This window comes from Peromyscus californicus, unplaced genomic scaffold (genome assembly GCF_007827085.1).
Source record: "Peromyscus californicus insignis strain IS unplaced genomic scaffold, ASM782708v3 Scaffold_4__1_contigs__length_199733344, whole genome shotgun sequence".
NCBI lineage: Eukaryota > Metazoa > Chordata > Mammalia > Rodentia > Cricetidae > Peromyscus > Peromyscus californicus.
The window spans coordinates 17,321,956-17,343,710 of record NW_026294562.1 but is presented as its reverse complement, the minus strand read 5'-3'; the positions used below and the strand labels follow the sequence as shown (position 1 = coordinate 17,343,710).

General features: G+C 41.6%; 1 protein-coding gene across 1 annotated transcript in view; it reads left to right on the top strand.

Annotated features, from left to right (window-relative positions):
• The window catches only part of Slf2 (SMC5-SMC6 complex localization factor 2), a 59,262-nt gene that overhangs the window by 23,540 nt on the left and 13,967 nt on the right, over positions 1–21,755 (top strand). Inside the window, exons 8-15 of the mRNA XM_052761147.1 lie at positions 501–668; positions 3,212–3,314; positions 8,670–8,745; positions 10,006–10,147; positions 16,893–16,995; positions 17,373–17,549; positions 19,495–19,592; positions 20,688–20,775. Of these exons, the coding sequence (XP_052617107.1) occupies positions 501–668; positions 3,212–3,314; positions 8,670–8,745; positions 10,006–10,147; positions 16,893–16,995; positions 17,373–17,549; positions 19,495–19,592; positions 20,688–20,775 (955 nt within the window). The remainder of the gene's footprint in view (positions 1–500; positions 669–3,211; positions 3,315–8,669; positions 8,746–10,005; positions 10,148–16,892; positions 16,996–17,372; positions 17,550–19,494; positions 19,593–20,687; positions 20,776–21,755) is intronic.

The following is a 21,755-nucleotide window of genomic DNA, read 5'->3' as shown; positions in this document are numbered from 1 at the left end:
TGGGCTTTGTTCAAAGGCAAACATTAAAACCAAGGTATGCAGGGCAGTGGTGGCATAAGCCTTCGATCCCAGCACTGAGGAGGCAGATGCAGGCAGATCTCTGAGTTCTAAGTTAGAGGCCAGCCTAGTCTACAAATGGAATTCCAGGACAGCCAGACATACACAGAGAAACCCTGTCTTGAAAAGAAAAAAGAAAAAAAAAAACAAGGTACATGATAAGTGTTCACACTGAGTCTCAGTGGTTTTCACTACAAGCTTTAAGGAAGGCAAAACATTGTTTTCGAGACAGGGTTTCTCTGTGTTGCCTTGACTGTCCTGGAATTCGATTTGTAGGCCAGTCTGGCCTTGAACTCACAAAGATTCACCTGTCTGTGCCTCTGCTTCCTGAATACTGGGGTCATAGGCCTGCGCCACCGCCTCCTGGATGACTGCCCTTGTCTTTTAAGTACAAAACCGTTTGTATCCTAATTCTTTGTTATTTAATGGTCTTTGTGTTTCAGGGAATTTCTAAAGAAATTTTCAGTTACAATTGATGCTATTCCTGATCATCATCCAGGTGAAGAAATATTTAATTTCCTCAATTCTGGAAAAATTTTCAATCAATATACCTTAGATTTAAGAGACTCTGGTTTTATCGGAGAAAGTGCTGTGGAAAAGCTTATTCTCAAGTAAGTAAATCATAAACGTGGGTTTTTTTCTGTATAAAAAAGTTGTTCTAAGGGCTGGAGAGATGGCTCATTGGTTAATTACATTTACTGTGGGGTGGAGTCAGTACATGTCTTTAATCCCAGCACTCAGGAGGCAGGTGGATTCCTGAGTTTGAAGTAGCAACGAAAGTAACTTTATGGTTGGGATCACCACAACATGGGGAACTATATTAAAGGGTCACAGCATTAGGAAGGTTGAGAAGCACTGCTCTAGAGGTTTATAGAATGTATAAAATTTTCTGTATATATAGAAAGGGGACTTTTCAGAATGGTTTATAGGCTGTGATCCAGCCAGTTCAGCAATGGCTGTCCACCAAGGGAAGGTCCAAAATTCCAGTTGTTCATTCCACGAGGTTGGATATATCTGCTGGTCTTCAGTGTGTGCTGGAATCCTGAAGAAGTAGCCTCTAATGCCATTGCATGAATGAACTCGCTAGGGAGATAAAGAGCCAGAGCAAGCAGGCAGAGAAAGCCGTCCTCCTCCTTCCATGTCCTTTATCTAGACTGCCAGCAGAAGGTGTGGCCCAGATTAAAGGTGTGTCTTCCCACTTCAGAGATCCAGGTGAGAAATGGGTCTTCCTAAGCTAGTCAGTGATGGTGCACACCTTTGATCTCAGCACTCAGGAGGCAGAGACTGGTGGATCTCTGTGAGTTTGAGGCCAGCCTGGTACAGAGCTAGTTCTAGGACAGCCAGGGCTACACAGAGAAACTCTGTCTCAAAAAGGGGGGGGGGGGGGGTGTCTTCACACATAAAATGATTTAATTAAGAAAAAAAAATCCATCACATGTGTGCCCACACATTTGTGTTTTAATGAATTCTGGGTGTAGTCATGTTGACAGCCAAGAATAACCATCAAAGAGACAAAACACCCATACATATAAACTAAAATCTTTCTTTAAAAGTTGCTCTTAAAAGCTTTTAATTGGGGACTAGTAAAAGAGCCTGCCTCTGCCTCCTGCGTGCTTGTAGCTGAAAGTTTTTTCTGGTCCTGCCGAGCCTCACAGACCCCACAGCTGCTTATAAAGTAAATCACTCAGAAGCTTATATTAATTATAACTACATGGCCATTAGCTCAGGTCTACCACTGACTAGCTCTTACATTTAAACTCAGTTAATCTATATGTTGCCACATGTTCCGTGGCTTTCCCTGTATGCTGTTACATGCTGCTCCCTGGACAGCAGGCTGGCGTCTCGTCTCCCCTGACTCAGCCTTCCTCTTCCCAGAATTCTCCTCTCTACGTGTCCCGCCTATATGTCCTGCCTGGCTACTGGCCAATCAGCGTTTTATTTATCGACCAGTCAGAGCAGCACATTCACAGCATACAGAACATCCCACAGCAGGTGCTGGTATTAACTGCATCAACATGGAGTTTTGTTTTTGTTTATAGTGCTAGAATTAAAACCGAAAGCTTCAAGCATGGTACATCTCTTTTTTTTTCATCAGCTAGGATTAAGATTAATGTGTAATGGCTGGGGATGTAGCTCATTTGGTAGAGTGATTATGTAACATATACAGGGCCCTGGGTTGGTCTTCAGCACCACATAAATCAGAAGCCTGTAGTCCCAGCACTTGGTCGGTAAAGGTGAAAAGTCAGAAGGTCCAAGTGGTCTTCAACTACTTGCAAGTTTGCAGCCTGCCTGGGCTACAGGAGATACTATCTCAGAGGGAGGAAATGAGTATGTAAAATCCAGCCATGACAGTTTGCAACTGTAATCCTAGAGTTGTTGCTGCAGGAAGATTACACGTTTGGAGTCACCCTGAGCTACAGAGCAAGACTTTGTCTCCAAAACATATTCCCAGTACCACAAAAGAAAGGATCAACGGTGACAACAGTAATAACAGTGGCTGTCAGAACAGCAGGGACTTAACCGGATTTGTTTTACTTCATGCCTAGGAAGTCCTGGCTCTGGTGTATTGGTTTTGCCATGTTTTTTCTCCACTCGTGGTCTCTTAGCACTTAATAGTGCTGGCTCTCTGTTCACATTCCCAGAAAGCACATACAGTCTGTGCTTGATTTCTGCTGATTGAGTGAACTGCAGTCAGCAGTGCCACACACAGCAAGTGATTTTGCTCAGCTAAAGTTCAGAACAGGTACCATTGAGAAAGACAAAACACAGATACTGAGGTGGGCAGCCCTGCAGTCAACCCAGTGCCTTCACTAGGATGATTATTCTCAGGGTGTGGCATTTCAGGTCTAGAAAAACCATGCAGACTCTGGTGCTGATTTAGGAAGTTCATCCCTAAACTGACAAGCCCATGTCCTGAGAGTGGGTAGACTCTAAGCACTACATACAAATGTAGCTTTGTCCACAGAGAAATGTGAGCCCATCGACTGAGTCAGCTAGGCCATCAGTTGAACTTTATGTGTAAATCTGTTCCATGTTAGTATGGAATCTATCTCCATTGACTGAGGTTTGCTTACTCGTTTCTCTGATTATGTCAAATGTGTTTGTGCTAGAACTGTTTTGCCATGGGTAACAATCGTTGATCTTTTGTTTTCAGATCAGGAAAAACAGATCAGATTTTTTTGACAACACAAGGCTTCCTTACCTCTGCATATCACTACGTCCAGTGTCCTGTACCTGTGTTAAAGTGGCTGTTTCGGGTAAGAGAAATGTTTGGGGTTTGTAGTGGGTTCCTACTGTATTTCCTACTCAGTAAACTTCTTGGATCTAGCAGGATGCCTGGAGGGTAAAGGTGCTTGCCATCAAGCCTGACAACTTGAGTTTAATTCCTAGGGCCCACATGGTGGAAGGAGAGAACCACCTCGTAAAAGGTGTGCTCTGGCCTCCACGTGGACCATGTACACACACCCCACATACACACTAAATAAATGAATGAATAAATAAAATTTTTTCTTAATTTTGTTTTTCACTTTAAGCAGAAAAAAATTAGTGTATTACACCCATGATTTCTGGGGGAATAAAATGAGGCAGGGAGAGTGATGTTCTCTGTTCATATATGTGTCTGTGTGTGGACAAATGCATGTGAGTGCAGGTGGCTGTGGAGGCCAGAGGTGTTGGATCCCTTGGAGCTGAGCTGGTATTACAGGTGACTGTGAGTCACCAAACTGGATGCTGGGAACTGAATTCCAGTTCTCTACAAGACAGTACAGGCTCTTACTCTTAACCACGAAGCCATATCGGCAGCCCCCATGGATTGATTTATATATGCAAACCCAAATGTTGCTCTTCTCTTCTCTGTCCAGATTTAACACTTAAATCCATTTATATTTCCTTTTTTCTGGTTCTTTGAGACAGGGTTTCTTTGTTTCTCTGTGTAGCTCTGGCTGTCCTGGAACTAGCTCTATAGACCAGGCTGACCTCGAACTCACAGAGATCTGACTGCCTCTGTCTCCCGAGTGCAGGGATTAAAGAAGTGCACCACCATGCCTGGCTATATCTTCTTATATTTTTGTTTTATTTAAGTGGTGTTGATTTTATATATTGCTTTGATGTTCTCTAGATATGTTGGGCACAAATGTAGATGTTTATTACTCTTGACATATCAAGAAGACAGTAATTTAGGATTTAATACAGTATATTTTGACAACTGGGAGGCCATGGAGAGGGCTTTCAATGCTGCAGTAAGTTCTCTGTTTATGATGATGCCCAGTTAAAGGAAAAATAACTCTCCTACCAAGGACAAGATTCATGTCAGGTTTTTCTCAGGCTGCTGGAGTGTTCTATTTTTTAAAAATTCTGAGTGTATAGAAAATAATAGGAGTAAACAGTTTTTAAGTATAAAAGTATATTTTTACACTATGCAAAAGTTTGCCTTACTGGCAGGAGAAATGTCCCAATACTTAAAATCTTCCTGCACAAGCACAAGGGGACCTAAGTTCAGATTCTTAGGACCAGTCTGCAAGCCAGGAGTGGTAACACATCTCTGCAACTTGAGAGCTGGAAGTGGATACAGGGAGATCCTGGGGGCTCACTGACTAGCTATTCTAGCTGAATCAATAAGTTCCAGGTTCAGCAATAGACCCTTTCTCAAAAAGTAAGATGAAATGGGCTGGGCAAGATGTCTCATTCAGTAAGGGTGCTTGCCTCCAAGCCTGACAACCAGGATTCAGTCTCTGGAACCCATATGGTAGGAGACAGCAGGCTCCGGAAGTTGTCTTCTGACCTCCCCTGGCTTTCCATGGCTTACATTTGTTTCCCCTACCCCCAATAAGTTAAGGTCAGAGTCATACAGGAAGTCAGTGTTAACTTTTTTCTTAATGGGCCCTGTGTGGATGAGTATGCCTTCATGTACGTACACACACAAGTCTTGTCTTAGAAATCCTATCTTCTTTTAAAGAAAGTCTTATTATGTAGCCCTCACTGGCCTGGAACTCACTATGTAGACCAGGCCTCCAGCTCACAAAGATCTACCTTGATAGTGTTACATCTGGATTGGCAGATCCTGGCTTGATCATCTGGAACCTCCAAGCCCACCCCCAGTGACACACTTCTTCCAACAGGCCACACCTCCTCCAACAAGAGCACACCTCATAAGAGTGCTACCCCCTATGAGCCTATGGGGGCCATTTTCATTCAAACAACCATACATATGATCTAAGATGTAAGAGACAATATAGCATTTCTACTCAAGGAATCTGGTGTTTGTCAAGAATTAGACATTCTAGCATATTCTTCTTTCGGTTTTTCCATGTGGTTGGCATTTTTTAGTATCAGCTGTGCCAGGTACTGGATTGAACACAAATGAAGCCCACATTCTAACATGGAAGAGATGGGGGCGGGGGTGTGAGTGGATGCCATTTTGTTGTTGTTGTTTGTAGAGTCAAGTACTGTGAAAAAAAAGTTTAATAGGCTAAGATAGCTATGCAAAGTATAAGAAGAAAGGGTTTTTGTTGTTTTTTAATGGAAGGTGGTTAATGAGGTTTCTGGTTTTGGTTTTTTGAGACAGGGTTTCTCTGTGTAGCCCTGGCTGTCCTGGGACTTGCTCTGTAGACTATGCCAGCCTTGGACTCAGAGATCCACCTGTCTCTGCCTCCCAAGTTTGTGGGTTTAAAGGCGTGCGCCACCACCACCCAGCTGTCCTGTCCTTGAAGGCAGCTAATCACTAGTTACTGTTCTTTCTTGTGTCTCTGGTGACAACTGAACATCTTTTTAAAGGTGCCTTAGTTGGGCCTGGGGAGAGGGCTTAGTGGGTAAAGTGCCTCTGAACCTAAAGTTCAGATCCCAGCAGTCACATAAAAGCTGTGCACAGTTGTGCACATCTGTAATCCCAGCAGTGCCATGGGCCGGGTAGAGGCCAGTAAGTTGGGGGAGGGGGATTACTGACTACCCAATCTAGGGGAAATAGTGCACTCCAGGTTCAGTGAGAGACCCTATGGTCTCTCTTTAGGATAATTGGAGCCTGAACAACATGAGACTCTGTCTCAAAAATATGAGTGAATACTGTTGTATGAGTGTAGGTGCAATGTGACCACCCAGCTGTCCTGCCTCCATGCCTTCTCTACTGTAAAAAGGTGATCCCTTAAAACTGTAAGCAAGGAGAATCCTTCCTCCTTAAAAAGAACAGTTAGTGCCTAGGTGTGATAGTGCCCCCCGTAAACCTAACACTTGGGAGATAGAAACAAGAGGATCAAGAGTTCAGGTCAATTTTAGATACATAGCTAGTTTGAGTACAGCTAGGGCTACTTAAGACCCTGACTCAAGTCCTTTCCCCTAATTAAAAATGTATGGGTCTATTATTTATTTGTAACTTCAATTACTAACCTGTGATTTGACTTTCCTGTGTCTGGGCTTAAATGTAGAGGCCAGGGGTCTACTTGGGATGTTGTTCCTTAAGCGCCACCCACTTTGTTCTTTGAGAACAAGACTCTGAAACATGAATCTAATTAGTCTTAGCAATGAACAGCCAAGAGTCAAATATCAGGGTAATAACCTGAAAGATCAGAGAATCAGAGCAGCAGCCACTAGAGACATCTTACCTCTGGATCCTCAGCCCGAAAGGGGGCTGAGATCCTGTCTCCACCTCCCGAGTGCTGGGATTAAAGGCATGAGCCTCCCAAGTGCTGGGAGTAAAGGTGCAAGCCACCACCCTGGCCTCTATGATTAACTAGTGGCTAGCTCTGCCCTCTGATCTCCAGGCAAGCTTTATTTGTCAGAACACAAACAAAATATCATACAACCGGTCTCTTATTGGCCTTGACTTGATGGGTAGACTAGGCTACATGGCTAATGTCTTCCTTAGGGTTTTATTGCTGTGAAGAGACACCATGGTCACAACAACTCTTATAAAAGAAACATTTAATTAGGGCTGCCTTACAGTTCTGAGGTGTAGTCCTTTATCATCATGGCAGGAGGCATGGCCATACACAGGAGGAGCTGGGAGTTCTATATCTGGATCAGCAAGTAGCAGGAAGGGAGAGACACTGGGCCTGGCTCACTTCTGAAACCTCATAGCCCACCCCCAGTGTCACACTTTCTCCAACAAGGCCACACCTTCTAATAGTGCCACTCCCTATGAACCTATGGGGCCATTTTCATCCAAACCATCATATCCAGCAAGCCTCAGGAATTCACCTCTCTGCCTCACTAGCACTGTGATAAAATGCATATAACACAGCACTGGCACTGGCTTGCTTTTTTTTTTTTTTTTTTTTTTTTTTTTTTTTTTTTTTATATACACAGGTTCTGGTGATTGACTCAGGCCCTCTTCTTACACAGGAAACATTTTAACAAATAAACTATCTTCCCAGCCCTGTGTGACTTCTGCCTATGTCTTTTTCTTTATAGTTTGAGGGGTGGGAGTTAGAGGAAGTGTGTGTGTGGGGGGGGGTGTGCCCACACGTGCTCATGTGTTGGCTAGGGGTTGACGTGAGGGTCCGCAGTTGCTCTCTACTTGATTTTTTTGAGACAGAGTCTTCCACTGAACCTGGAGCTGACTTATTGGCTAGTCTGTGTTGACCAGTGAGCTCCAAGAATCCTTTGTGTCTATTTCCCCAAAGCTGGAAATTGCAAATGCATGCCATCCTGCTGGAGAGATGGCTCAGTGGTTAAGAGCAGTGGTTGCTCTTCTAGAGGACCCAGATTAAATTCTCAGCACCTACATGGCAGCTAACAGCTATCTAAACTCCAGTCCCAGGGGATCTGATGCCCTCTTTTGGCCTCCATGGGACTTGTATGTGTGTGGTGCACAGACATAAAATCAGGCAAAACACTCATACACATAAAAGTAACAATAAAGTTAAAAAGAAAAAAAAATGTACAACACCATGCTTGGGTTTGTTTGTATTTTGAAATGAGGTCTCACTACATGACCATAGATGGTATGGAACTCTATGTAGACCGGGCTGACTTCAGACTCAGAAGAGATCGGCCTGCCTTTGCTTCCCACATTCTGGAATTAAAAGTGTGCACGACCACACCCAGCCATACGTGGGTTTTATGTGTGTACAAAGGATAGAACTCAGGTCTTCACACTTGTTCACCAACATTTTAACAACTAAGTCATCTTCCCAGCCCTTTCTTTATATTTAGTTTGGAATGGTGCTACACCCTAGAAAAGTAGCTTTTTATGATTTCAAATGTTATTTACCTAATTACAAGTAGAAGTTGTAAAAATTATGAACAAACACTAGAAACCAGGTAGCCTGTTAGAATGCAAAGAGGCCTGAACTGAGACTAGACCCGTGTTTGGTCCCACCTCCTATGGATCTGTTAATGAACATATGCCCCATTGGTAAGGTATTGGTCTGTGTGTTTATACATATAATGAAAACCCTTCTTAGGTGATTGTGTTAAGTAAAGTGCACATGAAACTATTTTGGAAGTGGGATGTTACTGCTTTGCTTGGGCTAGACTCAGTCACAATTTTCTTGTCTTAGCCTCCTAAGGAGCTAGTATTAAGAACATTCTCCATATTACCAAACTTCAATAGCTTAATATGAGCCTAGCAAATACTAAACTCACGTTTTCTTTCTAACAATTATTTATGTTTTTGACAGATGATGTCAGTTCACACAAATTGTATTGTGTCTGTACAAATTTTAAGTACATTGATGGAAATAACCATTAGAAATGGTGAGTACATAAATTGATTTGCAGTATGTGCTGTTGGTTATTACACGATCACTTTCATATTGCTTAATGTTAGAATTGTGTTTTTGTTTTGATTTCTGCTGGTACTGGAGGTTAAATATGGACCTCATGAATGTTAAACAAGCACTCTACCTGAACTATATATCCTAGCTCTAAAATTACTCTTTGGAATCACACTTTTTTATTTATTTATTTTATGTGCATTGGTGTTTTGCCATGGGTGTCAGGTCCCCTGGAATTGGAATTATAGTTGTGAGCTGCCATGTGGGTGCTCTTAACCACTGAGCCATCTCTCTAACCCTGTAATCACACATCTTCAAAAAAGGAATGAAATACCACTCAAAAACAAGTGTCTGATTTTCTATGTTCTTTGAGGAAAAAAAAAAAATCTCAGATCTTACAAGTGACAACCCTTAATATTTAACATGTGAGTTATTTTATAGGGTCAGTAGAAATATTTGGAAGCTTATGTGCTAAATCACCCAATTAAAAATTATTATTTAGGGTTAGTTATTGTTACTGTTTGACAGTCTCTTGTGGCTGAGGCTATCTCAAACTAACTTTGTAACCTGGGCTGGCCTTGAACTCTAAATCCTGTCTCAACCTTCTGAGTACTAAGATTACAAGTATACACCTCTGGGCTTAGATTTAAACAACTGATTTTAATTTGATTATGAATTAACAGCAGGGTTGTGTTAATAGTGCGTTGAGGCAGATTGAAGCCATCTAAGTGTGAGTGTTGGTTTCTCACCTTTGAAAGCCCTTTTAATACAAGAAAGATTGTGATTTCACCAATCACTTATTTGAGGGATGAAGACTATGAGGCCACTGAAGATGATAAAGACTTCTAGTGTTAATGGTAGTTAGGATTTTAACCAGTGTTGTGTCTAATCGTTTCAAAACATGTTACTTCATTATGACTTACACTCTAATGGATCACTCATATATTTTCTTTGTATTATTTAGTTCACACAATCTGGTAAGTTATACTTTCTCTGATGTACCTTAACTATATTGTTAACATTCCATAAGCAGCTATCATTTCTGTGAAGTCATTGTGATGAAAGTCAAGTATGGTGGCATATGCCTATAACCCCAGCATAGACTGTATGGTGAAACTTGTCTCAAAAAAAGTGAAAGAAGAAAAAAATTACAATAATCTGCTTCACAGGTGGACTGTCACTTTGCAGTGTGCCTTTGTGCATGAGTGGTTTGAATTAAAATAATTTCTGTGTTCACCAGATACTTTCAGTGACTCACCAGTTTGGCCGTGGACCCCATCACTGTCCGATATCGCAGCTGTGTTTTTAAACATGGGCGTTGGTTTTGGATCTTTGTTTCCTCTGGAGACTCTTCAGCCAGACTTTAATGAAGACAATCTAATGTAAGTTTTCTTCTCATAGTAAACACCAAACAGATCTTTGGGGTTTTTTGTTTTGTTTTGTTTGTTTTTTTGTTTTTTACATAGTATCTTACTCTGTAGCCCTACCTGGCCTGGAACTTGCTATGTAGAACATGCTGACTGGCCTTGAACTAACAGAAATTCACTTTGCCTCTGCCGCCCAAGTGCTGAGGTTAAAGGCATGTGCCACCACACTGGGCTCAAAAGATTTTTTTAATAATATCCTTTCATTGTCATTATAATTGATTAATAAAATCAGTATTCATTATTGACTTAAATTCAAAGCTGGAATCAGTCTAGAAATACATTCTAAATATCTGCCCTAATCTAGAAGTTGTCATCATGTTTAACGGGGAAATAGTAGAAACATTCCTGTAAAGAGTTTTAAAGACTTCTCATTGTTATTTAACATTGGTTTACGAGGCCAGCAAGATAGCTAATCAAGTAAAAGCATTTCTCGTGCAAGCCAGATAAATTCACCTCAGTTCTGTCTTTGGGACACATGGCAGAAGGAAATCATTTGACTCCCCAAAGTTGTCCTCTGACCTCTATACTAGGACCTTGGCACACACACCCAAACTCACACACCATCTACCCACCTATATACCCAACCCCAACCCTCAATAAATTTAAGTTTTAGAAAATGTTATGCAGATATTTATTGGGCAAAGCAGTTAGACAAGAGGTGGGGGAAACCATAAAAATTGGAAAGAACTTGGTAAAAAAATAATTTGATAAATGATTCAGTCTGTGCATCAAGGCCTAAGAATCAACTAAAAGACTCTGATAAGCAGATTTGGTGTGGACACTGAGGAGTAAAATTTATAAAGAGAAGCCAATAACCTTCCGGTATTTGATTATTAACTAGTTAAAAGTATGCCAAAAGAAAGAATTTAGTGGGTGGGGGGGAATCTAGAAAATAAACCTAACTAGAAATGTGTGTATATAAATTACTAAAGAAAAAAAGACTGTAAATGGACAGTCTACTGTGTGCTCTAACGTGGAATTCTAGCCTAGGTGTTCAGATACAGGACTAAATGTCAGCACAATTGGGGGATAGGAAGGAGCTGGACCATACAACTGAGTCAAAATTTATAAAAATCAGAAATATGAGGCAAAACTGGCCTTAATTATAGGAGAAGATGGTTTTATGTGTAAAGTAAAGCCTCCATGAGAGGAAATGTGAATTTGATCACATTTTTGAAGTTTTTTTTTTAATAATTATTTGTTTTTATTTTATGTGCATTGGTGTTTTGCCTGCATGTATGTCTATGTGAGGATGTCAGGTCCCTTGGAACTGGAGTTACAGACAGTTGTGAGCTGCCATGAGGGTGCAGGGAATTTGCACTTAACTGCTGAGACAGCTCTCTAGCCCTGCATTTTTGAAGTCTTGATGGCAATGGTTTTTTGTTTGTTTTTTTAAGTGCTCTATCTGAATGTATGACTTTATGCCAGAAGAGGGCATCAGACCCCACTATAGATGGTTGAGAGCCACCATGTGGTTGCTGGGAATTGAACTCAGGACCTCTGGAAGAGGAGCTAGTGCTCGTAACTGCTGAGCCATCTCTCCAGCCCCAGCAATGATTATTTTAAGTAATATCAAAGAAAACCTTCAAAGTGGAGGGGAAGAAAGAGCAGGGTGGGAGCACAGGTGAGAGAAGAGCACAACCTGGACTTCAGGTGTGCAAGACACACATCAGCAGCACACCACAAGTGGGCAGAGGAGAGGACGAAAGAAGTCAGAGCAGTCCTTACTGCTCTGGAGCACATACTCATGTTGGCTCACTCATAAGAAAAATGCAAATTTGGTCCAAAACCAAATTTACTTATACCATTCTCTCTCTTTTCACTGTGACTGGACTCTTGTTTCCTAGGCTCACTTCACATCGGAAAGTAACGTTGAGTAGCAAAATTGTAGACATGCTCTACTGCTGCTTTAAATAGAGGAAACAATGCCTTCCCAGCCTATCCAAAATCCCCTCCTTTTATTAGAACATTCTGTTTGTGTTTGAAACAGTAACTCTGGCTGTCCTAAACTTGACTCCTGCCTCTGCCTCCTAAGTTAGGGCATTGGAGGTATGTGCCACCACACCCAGACAACTAAATAACCTCTTCCCACCACCCCCTAAACAGGGTTTCACTATGTGGGCCCTGACTGGCCTGGAACTTGTGTAGACTAGCTGGCCTTGAAGTCACAAGAATTCACCTGCCTCTGCTTCCCAGGTGCTGGTATCAAAGACATGCACCATTACCACACCCAGCCATAATATACCCATTTAAAAATACCTCCTACTTTTGGATGATATAAACAGTTTAGGAGCTAGAGAGATGGCTTCGCAATAAAGAGTTTGTGCTGCTCTTGTAGAAGATCCAAGTTTGGTTCCTAGCACCCATGTTCCTTGATTCACAACTGCTTGTAACTCCAGCTCTAGGGGATCCAATCTCTCTCATCCCTAGGACATATCTACACAGGGAATCACACAACTAACAATAAACAAATACATAGATATAAACATTTAAAATACCAACTACATTATTTTTGGTAAACTCAATAGTACTTACTAATTTTGTCTGTTGTATATACATTGAGTTTTTAATTGATTTTAGTAAGCATGCAAAGTGGTGGAATCAAATAATTGCATTAATACAAAAATGTTAATAGTATTTATCAATATAATTTGAAGGGTTTTCTGGAGATAAGGTTCCGTGATTAAGAGCACTTGTTGCGGCGCTGGAGAGATGGCTCAGCAGTTTAGAGCACTGGCTGCTCTTCCAGAGGACCGTGGTTCAATCCCCAGCACCCACATGGCAGCTCATAACTGTCTGTAACTCCAGTTCCAGGGGATCCAACACCCTCATACCAATGCACATAAAATGAAGTTAAATTAACATTAAAAAAAAAAGCACTTGCTGCTCTTCCAGAGAGCCTAAATTGGGTCACCATTACCCGTCAGGCTGCTCACAACTGCCTGTAATTCCAGTGCAGTGTGCAGGGGTGACGCGTGTTCAGGGGGGAGTGCCGAGTGCAGTGTGCAGGGGTGATGTGTGTTCACAGGGGAGTGCCGAGTGCGGTGTGCAGGGGTGACGCGTGTTCAGGGGGGAGTGCCGAGTGCGGTGTGCAGGGGTGACGTGTGTTCACAGGGGAGTGCCGAGTGCGGTGTGCAGGGATGACGTGTGTTCAGGGGGGAGTGCCGAGTGCGGTGTGCAGGGGTGACGTGTGTTCACAGGGGAGTGCTGAGTGCAGTGTGCAGGGGTGACGTGTTCACAGGGGAGTGCTGAGTGCGGTGTGCAGGGGTGACATGTGTTCACGGGGGAGTGCCGAGTGCGGTGTGCAGGGGTGACGTGTGTTCACGGGGGAGTACTTACTGAGTGCAGTGTGCAGGGGTGACGTGTGTTCACAGGGGAGTACCGAGTGCGGTGTGCAGGGGTGACGTGTGTTCACAGGGGAGTACTTACTGAGTGCGGTATGCAGGGGTGACGTGTGTTCAGAGGGGAGCTGTCAGAGACTGGCAGTCTCAACTGACGTCTAGATACACTGACTTAAAATGTGAGTCCTAAGAACATTCTACCATTTTCAGTCGACACGCCAGTGTTTTCTTCCTTTACCTGTCTCATGGCTATTTCTTCCTTTATATGTTTAGTATCAGTTTTAAGTCAGATCCTCTCTCCATGCCTAGCCTGCCAAACACCTTTTTTTCTAGCATTTCTTTGTCCAAGACTCTTCACCATTAGAAGAAATCTCTGCACTTGTATATAATATATTGAGTTTATAATTTTACTTACCTATTTTCTATTTTTCCTATTTTTCTCCCCACTGGAGACAAGGGTCACTATGTTACCTCGGTCTAGGCTCAAACTGAGATCTTCCAGCTTAAACCTAAGAGCTGTGAAATACTGGGCCTCAGACCAATTTTCTGTTTTGTTCTTTAGCCTTTTGTTCTTACCAAATTGATCTGTCTGTTATTTTTGCACATCATTACATCACAGTTCGAAGCCTTTATTTAGTACTTGCTGTGTACCAGACACAGTTAAGGGTTTGACGTAGTATCTTAATATAGTTAACTACAAATATTACTAGTAATTCATTCCCATTTTCTAAGTGAGTTGAGCACAGAAAGATGAAGTAATTTGCTGAAAGTTATGCAGAGAGGGGACTAAGACCCACCAAGAAGCTACTTATAAAAAGAAAAAAAAATGGCTGGCTTTGGTGGCTCATACCTATGATCTCAGCACTTGGGAGGCTGAGGCAGGAGGAATGCTATAAGTTCTCAAGTCTCGCTGATGATAAATAAATAGTAATTTCTAGACCAGCCATGGCTACCTATAGTTACCCTGTTTTCTTTTCTTTCTTTTGGTTTGGTTTGGTTTTTTGTCTTTTTTTTTTTTTTTGGTTTTGTTTTTGTTTTCGAGACAAGGTTTCTCTGTGTAGCCCTGGCTGTCCTGGAACGTGCTCTGTAGACCAGGCTGGCCTCAAACTTAGAGATCTACTTGATTCCCAAGTGCTGGGATTGAAGGTGTGCACCACCACCACCCAGCTCTTTTTTGTTGTTGTTAGCTTTTTTATTTTGGTTTTGGTTTTTGAGACAAGGTTTCTCTGTGTAGCCCTGGCTGTCCCAGAACTCATTTTGTAAATGAGGCTGGCCTTGAACTCACAGAGATCCTAGTGCTGGGATTAAAGGTGAGTGCCACCCAGCTCTTTTTTCTTTTTAAAGTAACTCTGGTGCCTTCTATTTGTAACCCCAACATGTGAGAGGCTAAGGCAGGAGGATCACCATAAATTAGAAGCTAGATTGGGCATAGTTCCAGGCTAGCCTGAACTACAGAGTGAGACCATCTCAAAAACAAAAAATGCTCCAGAGCCCAGGGAATACATCACAGAAGGGAGGACAGAAAGAGTGTGCAAGTTGAAGGTTGGGAAGGAGAGCTGTGAAATCCTGTCTTCTGGGCATGACGTGGCTGTTGTACCTATAAACTTAGCAGTAGTTACCTGCACGAGACTCATGATGACCTGCCCCTCGAGAAGCTGTAAGCAGTATATATATATGATTACAAGGAGAGCAGGATCATCTTACTCTTTGCTATGACCACTAGTAACAGCCTTGCCCAGAAATAACCCCATCATGCTCATGCAAGAGCTCCCATCAAAGGTAATGGGGCACAAAAGAAAACAGGAATTCCACATGCAGGTGTGGAGGGATCTTCTAGGTACATTGCTAAGAGAAAACGGGAAGCTAGAGAACAGTACACACTAGGGCACTGTTTGTAGTCAAGTGGGTGCAGAGGGCCATTGTGAAAGGTGGAAAACCTTCTGTTCTGACACCAAATACATGGGTTTCCTACCGAAGCTTCAAAATGGGGGAGTTGTCTTTAACCACCAAGCCATGTCTCCAGATAGAGGTTCCATTTCACAAGGATGGTAGATGAAACTGTTGGCCATTTGTTGATCAGTTTGTTCTCTAGCCCCTCTGGGTAGAGCTTAATTTCTAACCCTCTAATCATAGGTCAGTTACTGTGGTCTTCATGAGTCACCTTATCTGCATGAAGGGAGTTTCAGCAGTTGTTAGCTCTTGCTGGGACCTGGAAACAAAGACCAAATGTCCTGTGTTCATGCTTGCTCTTGATGTGGAAGATGTTTGTGGAAGGAAGGACTAAAACAATAGCAACTGTGGGAGGAGGAAGCTAGTCTCGGAAGAGTCCGTTGGGAAGGCAAAGAGAGTTATATACAGTCATTTGATACATTGTGTTTTCTTGGTTTTGTTTTGCCAAATGAATATTGTTCGGTTTTTGTTGTTTTAAGTAAAAATATGTCTCAAAAGTCAAAATCAGAGGCTGCAGAGATTGCTCAGTGGTTAAGAGCGCATACTACTCTTACAGAAGACCTGAGTTTAGTTCCCCATAATCTGTAATTTTAGGTTCAGGGGTTCCCATGCATTCTTCTGGCCTCCATTGGCACTACACTCATGTGCACAAACCCATAAATACACACATAATTAAAAAATAAAAAGGCCAAGTTCATGCATCTTTTTTCAAATGCTTAGAATTGTGTGTGTGTGTGTGTGCTCGTGGTGCACACACGTAAGTGTACCTGTACCTACTCCTCTGTGCATGCACATGCAGAGACCAGAGCAGGAGGTTGAGTATCTTCCTAGACGATTTCCCACCCAATTGCCTTGAGGCAAGGTCTTCTCACTGAACCAGAAACTTACCCTTCACCTCGGCTGGCTGGTGAGCTCATGGTATATTCCTGTTTCCATCTCCCAGTGCTAGAATTTCAGACACTTACAGGCATGCCTGGAATTGTGTGTGGTTGTTAGAGATTAGAACTCAGGTCTTCATGCTTGCATAGCACTGAGCCATCTCCTTAGCCTCTATAATTCTCTATATTAGTTTGGCAGTTTCTTTAGGTCACTCATAGGGCCTATAACAATCATCAGCTATTTTTATTGTATCAACCCTGTCTTACATAGCTTTCTGACATGGGAGCATTAAGGAAAGTAACCGTTTCAAATGGAAACTATGCTGGGTACAGTGGCATGCACCTGTAAACCCAGCTTCTTAGGAGGCTGAGGCAGGGTGAGTATAAGTTTGGGGCTTGCCTGTGCAGCAGAATGAGACCCTGACTTAATAAAGTAGTTGTTCAGAATTTCCCACAGTGAGTATTTTATGCCTGATTCCATACTGCTTTCTCAATGGTTCTGAAATACATGCTTTATTCCCTTTTCAATAGTTTTGAAACACAGAAAACACTAGGGGGAAGAGGAAGCGAAGATTCATCTTGTAATCCCGTTTTTTCAACTCTTCCTGAGACCAACATTTTAAATGTAGTTAAGGTATGAAAGACTTTGTATATCTGTAGCAAAGAGTCAGAACCAGTTTTGTGGTTAATTGTTTAAAATTCCACTGGTTTCTTACCAAGTGAAAGGTCTTAGCAATTGTATTTCCATTATAAATGCATTTTTCTTTTAATATTAAGAACAAAAGGGAACTTCAGGTCAGAATTTCACTGTTAAGTGTTACAGTATAATTTAATTTTAGTTGCTGAAGCCAGTCACTAATACTGAAAATGGAGAAAGAAATATTTACCTTTCATTCCACTACTTGTGTTGCATTTCTTGCCTTTTCTAGACATCTGATACTTGTTAATCTTTTGTCAAGAGTATAATTTAAACTCTTGAAGTAATTTTTTTTCTTTGTGCATTTCTGGCAGTTCCTGGGCTTGTGTACATCTATACATCCAGAAGGTTACCAAGATCGAGAAATAATGTTGCTGATTTTAATGCTATTTAAAATGAGTTTGGAAAAAGAGCTGAAACAGATTCCGTTAGTAGACTTTCAAAGCCTCCTGATAAATCTCATGAAAAACATCAGAGATTGGAACACAAAGGTAACATTTCTTAAAATTTAGGTGTTGCGCCAAGGTTGGCTGTGTATACCTGTAATTCTAGCATTTATGAGTAAAGGCAGGAAGTTGAAGAGCTAATAATGTCATCTTCAGCTACGCAGTGGCTACAGGAGACTAGTCTACAGATAAATAAAGCTCTAGGTGTTGTACAGCATCACATTGTTTCATGTGTACTCAGAATTCAAAGATTCTATGCTCAATCAAGAAGTTTAACCATGGAAAGTAGCTGAGGAAGGTACTATTTGCTGGAACTCGGTAGCTGTCTTTTCAACATTTTATTGGAGATTTACTATGTCTGAGCATTTACACCTTTGCCTTTGCTGGGCCTCCTTACCACTCGTTCAATTAGTGGATGAGCAAAGGAATACAGATGTGGTAAAGTGACATTTCTGTAAGACGAATTGCTAAACGGTCTTATTAATAAAAAACCCACAGCCAGATATTGGGGTAAAATCTGAGATCAGAAAAGCAGAAAGAAGCCAGCCATGTTCTTACCACTTGGAAATCCTCTGCCAAAGAGACCTACTTCCTGTATACCCACTCATATATGCCTTTCTGTTCTGCATCTCACTTCCTCTTTCCACCCAGCTACATCACTTCCTGTCTCTACAGACCTCTATGGTTAGTGCTCGGATTAAAGGCACCATGCCTGGCTTTGTTCCCCAGTGTGGCCTTGAACTTACAGCGATCCAGATATATATCTGCCTCCCGAATGCTAGGATTAAAGACATGTGCTACCATTGCCTGACTTCTGTGTTTAATATAGTTGCTGGCTTTTTCCTCTGATCCTCAGATAAGCTTTATTAGGGTACACAATATTTTGGGGGACACATTATATCACCACACATTTCAGGTTGTAATCAAGTGTTACAGATTATAAAGGGTGACCAGTGTGGCAAGATTAGCACAGCAGGGCTGCAGTGATGTCATCTGAGGCCTTCAAGGATAGTCTTTCTGAAATGACCTCTGAGCATAAATGACATGATAGTTATGCCTGCAGCTGGGATTGAGTTGAACTTAAATAGCTATGGGGGTGGCTGAACATGAGTAATTTTTTTAGGCTTTTTCCCATTTTTCATAGAAGTTTTTAAACTAGAGCCAGGAGGAGCATAATAAACTCCTGAGTGCTGGGTCATGATGGCCCATGCCTTTAACCCCAGCAGAAACAGGCAGATCTCTGTGAGTTTGAGGCCAGATTTGTCTACAGAGTGAGTTTTAGGACAGCTAAGGCTATCCAGAGAAACCCTATCTTGAAAACAATAACAAAAATAACTAAACGGAGTAACTGTCACCAAGCTCCAAAAATTATCAAAAAGTAATTCATTTTGTCTGATCATACTGCATTCTTCCCATGCTCATCAGCTTATTTTGAAGCAGCTGTCGATTTTTAATATGATAGCTAGAGAGCTAAAGGATAGTTCAGGTGTTTTGTACATGCCTAGCAAGTACAAGGCTGAGCTCCATAGCCAGAAGAAAACAAAAATACTGTAATAGGATCCAAGCGTGCAAGAATTTTCAGATCTGGAATATATATGATTTCGTGTGTGTGTGTGTGTGTGTGTGTGTGTGTGTGTGTGTGTGTGTGTGTGTGTTTGTGTGTGTGTGGTGGTGGTGGTGGTGGTGGTGGTGGTGTACACACTTAGGGAAACTGGTATTTGAATACTTTATTCTTTCAAGAAAGACCAAGTTGCTTTCAAGTGTAGCAACAACATGAGAGTGACATGAAATGCTAGTGTAAATATATAAATTAAATGCTAGTATGTGACCATTCTAGGATACTTTAAGAAAAAAACAGAACTTGTGTTATATGCATTCTAGTATGCTCTAAATGGCATGCATTTTCAAAACTTCAGAGTTCTGTTTTAGTGACTTCCATCAAGGCAAGAAGGTCTGTAGCTCTGATCCTGGGCTTGTTCTCTTTTTCCAGGTACATGAACTCTGTGTGGGCATAAATGAACTCTCCAGTCATCCCCACAACCTTCTGTGGTTGGTGCAGCTGGTCCCTAACTGGACATCTCGTGGAAGGTATTGTAAAGTGAAATAAACATCAAGATGTTTTATAATGCTGATGCTAGGTAAACGCTTTGGAGTTCTTACTGTGAAACAGGGTCTTACTATGTAGCCTCAGCTGGCCTCAAACTCACGGTTTTCCTGCCTTAGCCTCTCTTGAGGGTTAAGTTTACAGGACTAGGCCACCACACCCAACTTGGAACTTTTGTTTCTATTCATCATTTTTTGAATGTTCTTTTATTTATTTGTTTGTTTGTTTGTTTATGGGGGTATGAGCCTGCTTATGTTACTTTAATTCAGAACATGACTGACTATTCTTGGTTTTTATTTTTAGCTTATCAGATAAGTCAGTATAAGTATAGCTCATTGGTTCTCAACCTTCCTAATGCTATGACACTTTAATACAGTTCCTCATTTTGTGGTGACCCCCAACCATAAAATTATTTTTTTGCTACTTCACAACTAAATGGTTATGAATTATAAGGTAAATATCTGTTGTGCAGGATATCTGATATATAACCCCTGTGAAAGGGTCATTCGAACCACCACCCTACTGCTAGGGGTTGAGAACAGCTGGTATAGATGATATATAGCAAAAATTAATTTCCTTTTTTGGGGGGGGGTGAGACAAGGTTTCTCTGTGTATCCCTGTCTGTTCTGGACCTCTCTGTAGACCAGGCTGACCTTGAATTCAGAGACCTGTTTGTCTCCGCCTCCCAAGTGCTGGGATTAAAGGCGTGCACCACCACAATCAGCTTTCTTTTCTACTTTTATGAGACAAGTTCTTAGGAGCTCAAGCAGAATCTGGAGCTCACTCTGTAGGAGAGGGTGATCTTGAACTTCTGATCTTCCTGCTGAGCACTAGGATTACAGGCATGCACGGCCACACCAGGGCTTAGTGTATGCTAGGTAAGCACTCTACCAACTGAACTATCCCCAGCTCTAGGCAGTTCTAACCTGATGTGCACATATTTTACATTAATACCACTGCTCTGTAACAGTTGGTTTTGAAACAGCCCCAAGAGACTAAGGTTCCATTTGGCTCATTTGCTTGCTTGTCAAGTAGTATTGTTTAAACACATTGTAAAAACTTTTCATTTCTAATTCCAGGCAACTGAGGCAGTGCCTCAGTCTAGTGATTATTTCAAAGCTTTTGGATGAAAAACACGAAGATATCCCTAATGCCAATAATCTTCAGGTATAAATACTTTTGTTTCTAATAAATGAGAGAGTTGGTGAGATGTTGGGAGATTTGATGAATCCTAAATCAGAAGTCCTGACTTGCCAGACATGGTGGCTCATTCCTTTAGTCCCAGCACTGCGAAGGCAAGAAACCCTGTCTCAAAAAACCAAAACACAGTCTTGAGTAAATTAAGCTTTCAAGCATGATACTGTTGATACAGTCTTTTGCATTGTACCTAATAAAAGAAGAACCAGGTTAATCCACTATAAAATGGAGATGTTATAGCCTCTACCCTATAGGACAAGTATAGACAGATGAATTAATCTATAAGTAAACTTTTGAGAAAATCTTAATGTGCTGTTAGCAGCTGTTACATTGAGAATTTATTCAATTTCCCAAGATTAACAGCATTAGAAATTGTGGTCACAGGATTAGAAATGACAAAGCTATTAACCACATCTTATACCTATTTTAATAAAGTGGTCTTTATGGATCATAGAACTTAATGTGGTTTGCCTCCAGTACTTGTTCAATAGAGGGTATACTGGTAGATATATATGAATATGTATAAATATAACTTATAGGAACACCACTCTGAGTTCTGATGACTTTGCAAACATTGATAACACTAATAGGGCTGTGGTGGTTTGAGTGTAACTGGCCCCCATCATCTCATGGAGTGTGGCACTATCAGGAGGTGTGGCTTTGTTGGAGTGGGTATGGCCTTGTTAGTCAAAGTTTGTCATCGTGGAGGCAGGCTTTGGGGTTTCTCTGATCACGATACCACCCAGTGTCTCAGTCAACTTCCTGTTGTCTTCTGATCAAGATGTAGCTAGCACAATGTCTGCCATGCTCCCTGCCATGGTAACAATGAGCTAAACCTCAGAAACTGTAAGCAAGCCACCCCAATTAAATTTTTCCCTTATAAGAGTTGCTGTGGTTATGATGTCTCTTCACAGCAATAGAAACCTGAACTAAGATAAGGGCTGCCCTTA